The sequence below is a fragment of the Vanessa tameamea genome, chromosome 21 (genome assembly GCF_037043105.1).
Source record: "Vanessa tameamea isolate UH-Manoa-2023 chromosome 21, ilVanTame1 primary haplotype, whole genome shotgun sequence".
In the NCBI taxonomy this organism is placed as follows: Eukaryota; Metazoa; Arthropoda; class Insecta; order Lepidoptera; family Nymphalidae; genus Vanessa; species Vanessa tameamea.
Window position 1 is genome coordinate 4,842,871 of NC_087329.1, and position 7,789 is coordinate 4,850,659.

General features: G+C 30.4%; 1 protein-coding gene across 1 annotated transcript; it reads right to left on the minus strand.

Annotated features, from left to right (window-relative positions):
• Positions 1 to 1,901: 1,901 nt before the first annotated feature.
• Positions 1,902 to 7,627, minus strand: LOC113404655 (apoptosis-inducing factor 3). The gene is made up of 4 exons (XM_026645609.2): positions 7,527 to 7,627; positions 7,276 to 7,350; positions 6,508 to 6,842; positions 1,902 to 4,029 (listed from the first exon to the last, which is right to left on the minus strand). Exons 1-4 carry the CDS (start codon positions 7,582 to 7,584, stop codon positions 2,731 to 2,733), a joined length of 1,767 nt encoding a protein of 588 aa, XP_026501394.1. The 5' UTR covers positions 7,585 to 7,627; the 3' UTR covers positions 1,902 to 2,730.
• Between the last annotated feature and the right edge of the window lie 162 nt (positions 7,628 to 7,789).

Here is a 7,789-nt window from a genome sequence, read left to right on the forward strand (position 1 = left end):
GTGCCATATTATTTAATTTTTGAAACAAAGGTATTATTTCAATACTAAATATCCTATTCACAAGCACAAGAAGAGTAAAGACAAACACAATTTTGGGATTTTTGATGCATTAATGTTGTTGTCTTGCTGACTTCGGTCACGGCACCCAATAGAATGGTAGACCAGCCAACTATGCACGACAAATTATAGTGCTCAGGTGTATGCACAAACACAGGTGAAAATAAGTTGACTGTCTGAATGATTTAGGCAATATAACCAAGGGGTTCTGGTATCCGAATTCACTGTACTCCAGTTGTAAAGGGATGCCAATCCCTCGGGAATTACACTTGCACTTTATTATTGGTTGGTTAGTCTTTTATGAGAATGCCTGCACCATTCTAATAAAAGAGTGTTCGTAATATCATCATGGCAATCGTAATCGCCGGTGCTTCACTAATTACAAATACAAAATACAACATTATTTTGCGATTTTTAGTATTATGCGGCAAGCAGTCTATATGTATTATCTATGAGTCTGAGCGAGCATTCTTAGTGAGAAAATATGTACGTGCATTTTTATTCATATTTCAATGATTACACCAAATTTGGAGGGTAATTAGATTAATTATGAACATATGTAATTCCATAGATTATCTTGAATAAAATAACATAAATATTGTGCAGGTAGGGTTTGATGGTTGTTGATAGAAATAAATTTTATAATATTATACATATATTTCAATTACAATACAAGAACATCACAATTAATTCTTATGAAATAAATATATCTTACGTAACTTTATTAAACATAAACACACCTTAATAACATATCACAATAAGGTGCGCTATAAAATCGTTAGACCTTACAAAAGATAAATAATATTAGTATTAATTTATAAAACCATTGATGGATTTCAAACAAAAAATAAAATTATGTGTTTTATTTTTTATTATATATTTTATTGCGTGGGTATACAAAAAAATAAGTAACAAACGTAAGCTCATTACGGTTAGTGCAGAAATATAATCACATCAAATGTGGTGACAAAAGATGCAGTGTTTAAATATCTAATTAAATTAATTAAATACTAAAATGTACATACAATTTACGACTTAGGAAAAAAATAATTAGTTCCTATCATCACTCAGCAGACTCATCGGTCATTACGTAATACAATACGAATTTAAAACAAAATAAAGTATAGAACATTTTAAATTTGTCTTGTTTGTTTTGGAGCGAGTCGACGTTTTATCGAGACAAATATTCTAACCAAATATTCTTATATATATTTATATATTTTTTTATTAATAAGGCATTAACAGCCCTGTTGCTTCAATGTAGAATATTTAATTAATCATGTTTTTACAGACCTCTCTTATACAAATATTTTGGTTGTTTATAAATTTACCTTACTGATATAATATAAATATAAACAACAAACAATGCAAATTATTATTAAAATGTCATCAAGTATGATGCATTTAACTGTTTGACATTTAGTATCCAAGATCAGGAGGTATCTGATCACACATTTGTAAAACAATATTTCTTTCCGTAAAAATTTTTTGTCGTCAAAATTTCTGTAATTAACTGTTTGAAGGATTATGAAACTTATTTTTTTATAAATATAACATCGATACAGGTGTGTACAATGGGCGGATAAGGTGTGAAAATCTCACATAATTCGAAATAGCGCTTCGTCATCGACTTGTGCTATGGCATTTAACTCTAGACATGAGACCGATATATAAAAAATGAATTTAAAATCCAATTTCAAACAACTCAAATCGTTTCGTTTTCTCAAACTGGAAAACCCACTTAGCCGAATTTAACGGTAATGATCTACATATATAACTGAAACGATCCTTAATCGAATCAAAAATCTGATACCAGTAGAAATCAGCTTTCTCATTCTCATAAAATACAAATTATTTCACTTCATAACGTGATTGCTTAGAGTGAAGTAGTTTAGTTTATAAAAAGTTGCTTGTCCTAAGTCTCTATTAAAGCGTGAAGGTAAATCACAAATCGGTTTTCGTTCAAAATATTATAATTTATGCGCGGTATATAAATATAATCAGTGCCTTATCTTAAAACGTTTTGATTGTATAGTCTTTGCCCGTAAAATACCGACCAAAGTTACATTGAAAAAGATCTTGCAAAGGTTCCTGTCAATGAAACTTATTTTTTATGCCCTTGATTTAATTAAAGCCATCGATTTTTGTAAGATCTATTTATTACATCTTTCATAAAGTCTAACTTGAAAAGAATAGTTACAAGTAATATTTTTCATAAATTGTTAGCTATTTTCATCGATCACGGATGTTATATAGTGGACGTAACGTTACGTAAATTATTTCGTAATGTCCATGATATATGGGATCACAAAAAGGTCTATGAAAACTACTTCATTATCAAATTATATTGGCCACGGCCGTATATATTATCAGGCATTTTACATTAGTATAATCTAAATAGACTATTACAAAACGCTATCATATACATATATATATTTATCACCATATATTATTATAATAAAATATTAAGTTTAGTTGGCTATTTTATTTACCCAAGATATATAGATAAAACTGCAATTATAAACATTGATATTATTTTAAAGCATAGAATATATGCAATTATTATTATTGGCTTACATGTTATATAGAAAGAAGCATTATGTTTTTAAAAATAAATACTATAATAATTAATAAAATAATACTGATTTTTGTACATCAATGTATTATTTGTATTTAATTAATACTTTTTGTCCATGCAAATGGATCTCCCTTTAAATCGTTCTTGTATAGCGACTTACCCTGATACAGTAGTTCTGCAAATTGCGAAACCACCGGATCCCTCATGCACGAAGCCACCGATATAACTTTATCCGATTCATTAAAGAAGAATATTACAAATTTTAGCGCCGCAACATCGCCCTCTATTTGGAAGTCAGACGATTTTCCGCAGCCCGCGTAACGAATTGACTTTCCAAACAGCATAGTCCAGAAATAAGGAACGGTTCTCAAAGGTGTCTCCTTTTTCAAAATATTTTTAGCAGCAATCAGTCCGTGGTATTGTGCCAGGCCAACGTGTCCAATAGCCATTTGTTTATTTTCGAGGGCGAATACTGGTGCAAAGGCTATATCACCTCCTGCATATATATTTTTAATGTTTGTTTCTAATTTATCATTTACATTGACGGAACCATTTGATTCTAGTGCGATATTGCTATCTTTAAGGAAGTCCGTATAAAAAGTACTTCCCACGCCCAAAATTAGCATATCAGCGGGAAGTGTTTTACCATTAGCCAGTTCGACTGATTTTATGATACCGTTATCGCCGTTGCATTTTGTGATTGTGGTTTCAAAATAAAATTTCACACCGTTATCTTCAAATAGCTTGAGAAGACTTTGGCCTATCTCTTTACCAAATATTTGGCCAAGTGGGAAAGTATCCTTTCCGACTACTGTCATAGATTTAGCTTTTGAGACGCACGAAGAAGCCGACTCTAACCCAATAAAGCTTAAACCTAAAATAACAACTTCTTTGTCTTTCTCCGAACCCAATGTTTTTAGTATATTAACAGAATCTTCGAAGTTTCTCACAGTGTAGATATTTTTTAGATTTATACCAGGGATATCAGGAACACGCGGTTTACAACCGGTTGCGAGATACAAAGAACTAAAGGAAAGTTTCGAGCCATTGCTTAATTCAACGGTCTTACTTTCTGTGTTAACCTTCGTTGCTTCTACACCTTTAAGAACTTCGATGTTAGCATTTTGGTAATACTCTTGTGACCTAGCTTGAAGTTTCTCTATATCCGTTGCTGTACCGATCTTTGACACTTTAATTCTATCATATGGGAGGTAGTCTTCTTTGGCGACGAGAGTAATACGACCCTTGAATCCCTCACTCCGCAGGGTCTCAGCACAAGTCGCTCCTGACGGCCCACCACCCACGATTACTACAGACGATTCATTACACGGTGATACCATTCCCATATCTTTAATACGCTTGTTTGACTTCAAATCACTGATTTTTGCTCTTACCTGAAATTTAAAACGTGTAAATGTATATCTACGATAATTATTGTTATTAAAGTTATCAAAAATATCAATTTTGCGTATTATGGCCGTACAAATAATTCTGGTAGATAACAGCTTTAAGACATACCAAATTTAAAAAACGTGAGAAACATACATGTGAAGTGAAGATAAAATAAATAATAATGTTTTCTTAAAAAAATACTTTTTTTAATATATTTTTAACTTTTGAGTGTAAAATAGAAAATTAGCACGTTTACAATGAGGAGATAAATTTTTAAAAACCAATATTTTTAATTACGTCAATAATTATGTATATTCTAACTCGAAATGAGGAAAACTATGATTTTCTGAAAGGTTTTATGACGCTTTTGATTGTATTGTGTATAATTATACTTGCTATTGTACAGACGTTTAAAATAAATTTTAGGATTTAGCTTATTTTTTCAAGAGAACTGATTTTACGGAAGAAATAGGTTTGAGTATTATGATAATAATTAATTACGAGATTCTTATCATAAATATGTGATTTTAATCACTTGTGGATAAGAATGCGATTTAATTTCCATGAAATTAAAATATTTCAATAGAATATTAATTTTGTGTTGTTATGAATAAGAAACATAATCGAATTTACGAAGAGGTGTGTGGTCGCCGTGATGAATAGCAAACAATATCATGAGTCAAATGCCGAGTAAAATCCTTATTAAGTCTTGCGAGTATTCGGCCGTCACTTCTCACCGGATTTGCAAGTGAATACCTATTTTGACTTAGTAACCTAGATCACTAGTTTATTGTTTAACGCGCTCCGTCTATCATAATCTTTGGTCTGAGGAAAATAGTTGTACATTATTGTTTGATCTAAGTTTATGACATCATCATTTATATGATAATAGCATAAGTAAAATTTTCTGTCGTACTTGGCAAGCGGGTCAGACTTGCGATGAATATTATTCGCGAAATAATATATAAAAAAACTAACTAATATGATGTCATGCATTTATCGAATTCTTTTTAATGTTAAGTACGATAACATTCTTGCATGAGATAATGTGACGCACCTTTTTTTAAGTAAATTGGTGAAGGAAAAAATGCCGATTTTTACACAGTCTATTCAATTCGGTCGACTTATTGAGAATACAGTTGTATCAAAATGTAATTTTTTTTAACAGTTCATCGTTCAGGAAGACTGCTAGACAATATAAGCAGGTGCTTACACTCGTACTTCTTGAATTGACAACAGAATGATTTACTACAAATTCCAAGACAAATTTGTTTTATGATGGTCACATAATTTGTCCACTTTTTTACACGCGATAGCCGTGATAGGTAGGTAGTCCTAACTATGTCGGCACAAACGGTACATAAAATAAAGTTATTATGTACGATATTAACGAGTTTGCTATTCCATATACAATTATTACTATCAAATTACTCGTTAAGGAAAACCTATAGATACATATTATGAAATAAATATAATATGTAATTATAAACAAGGTCGCTGACGTAATTTTTTTAACACATTTGTTTAGAGGTGTATAAGTTTTGAAATGTAAATTTAAAACATTCGTATTAACCTGTTTAATTGAAAAAAATCTCTCGTAGGAAGTTTTGGAGAAATATTATGGGGTCCATGAACATCGACTTCGGATGTTGTTCAATTCATTATAATTATAAAGATCTATCGTTTAAATAAATTACACTTTAAATAAATTACAGGAAAAAGCTAGTTAATGTTATAAGTCCAAATCTTAAGTTTGTCATAAAACATAATCCAAATAAACAGTGAATGAAATTTAAAAAAGAAATTGATGTACATATTTATTTCCGGACTTATACTGTATAAAATATTGCTACGATCGACGTGATTCTTCATTTTATGCTTATAGCTTCAAGACACACATAATTATATAATTTTAACTCGTACCTGGTCTTTACCGGGTACTACAAAAGAGTATTTTATTTTCTTTGTAGTAAGGAGTTTACTGAACAATTTAAACTATAATAACATTGTAACTAAACGTCGTCTAAATACACACTAAAAAAATTTTTGTCGTAAATTGTTGGCACTATAGTTTGCCATACAGACAAAATAGTAGGCGTTAACTGTGAGCCATAAAGTGAGTTATAGTATTTCATATAGGTATTATAATAATTTCTCAATCTATAAAATATAAAACATATCAATGTTGTATAATTTTTGAGATATGGTTAATTATGTTAACATAGTCACGATAATATCTATAATTCTAGCGAATATAAATTGTCATTTGAATATTGTTATTTAAAGCAGAAATTCAAGAATGTAAGTAAAAATATAAATCCATATGTATTTGCTATGACATTTTCTTGGATATTTTTAACTTAACCAGACGAATTAAGTTAAATATGCAGGTATACATATTGCAACTTTTTTGTGATCTATCACAGAAGTGATAATTATTTGGGATCAGGTAAAAAAACAAAAACTTTACATCAACTTACCTTGATCTCTCCCTTTTGAGATACTGTAACTTGGTAGCATGGCAGGGAATCAAAACCAGGAAAATCTTCAATATCCCCTGATTTTAAGTTAAAACATGCTCCATGCCAGGGACATCTCACTCGGCCATCCCCAAGAGCTCCAGAAACTAAAGGTGCCCCATAATGGGTGCACTTTGTGCCCACAGCACTAAACTCCCCTTTTTGTTTCACAAGCAATACTTTTCCTTCCTCTCCTATGTCAAACACTTTCATCTCATTTTCATTAAGATCATTAACCTTGCACACAACTGATTCTACATACTGACTACTTGACTCGGTGGAGGAGATTGTGCCACCTAAAACATAATTATTATAAGGTTGGAACATGTTATGTTAGATAGTTGTCTAAGCATATTATTATGGTCTGTGAATATAATATATGCATCTGTTTAAATTCATTTGGTGTAAAAATAATTTTAATATAATGAAAAAAGAAGCACCTATGTACTCATTAATTTATGGTAGGTTTTAGTGTCCCGTAGGAGTTTGATGGGAAGTGTCGTATCTGGCACAAGTAGTTTTCGGAAAATATATGGTATCTCAGACGCAATATATGTGTATTGGCGATTATTAATAAATAATTATCTACAATTTGATATCGCAACTGCCTTCAGAACTAAGCGAAGTGGAGCCTCTTGAGAAATAAATTAAAGCACATTAAAAGTTTGACTAATCAGGTAGGTACTTAATTAAAAAATCTTATCAAATATTATCTTATCAATTACTTACGGCTTTCCGTATTATTTTTTGGCTGCCCACTGTTAGGTGAATAGGACCTGGAGTATGAACTTCCCATTTTTGTGCCTGCTGCAGTTAATTTATTAAGTTTAAAACTATATTAATTATAAATTATTTCATACGCATTAAAAATTGTAAACTTATTTTGAATAATAACTTATATTTATTTTAGAATATTAAACGGAATAAAAAATAATTCAGGGACTTATAAGTAATTTATTTAAAAAAAGAGAAAGGTTCACCTTGAGCAATTCTCTTTACGACCTTATTCACAGTACGACAGCTGTTGAATAAAAACATATTTATTTGAAGTTAGTAGGTGTTGCAAGTAGCAAAAATAAAAGAATACACTGACATTTATTATTTGTTGTTGATGAATTTTTCGTTATTGACCACAGAGTACTTTTATAGTTACTTATATTTTATGAAATTACTATTTTAATTACAATGCCGAATATATTTTAACAGAAACAAAAATAAACAACAACTTACAAAGGCTTATATG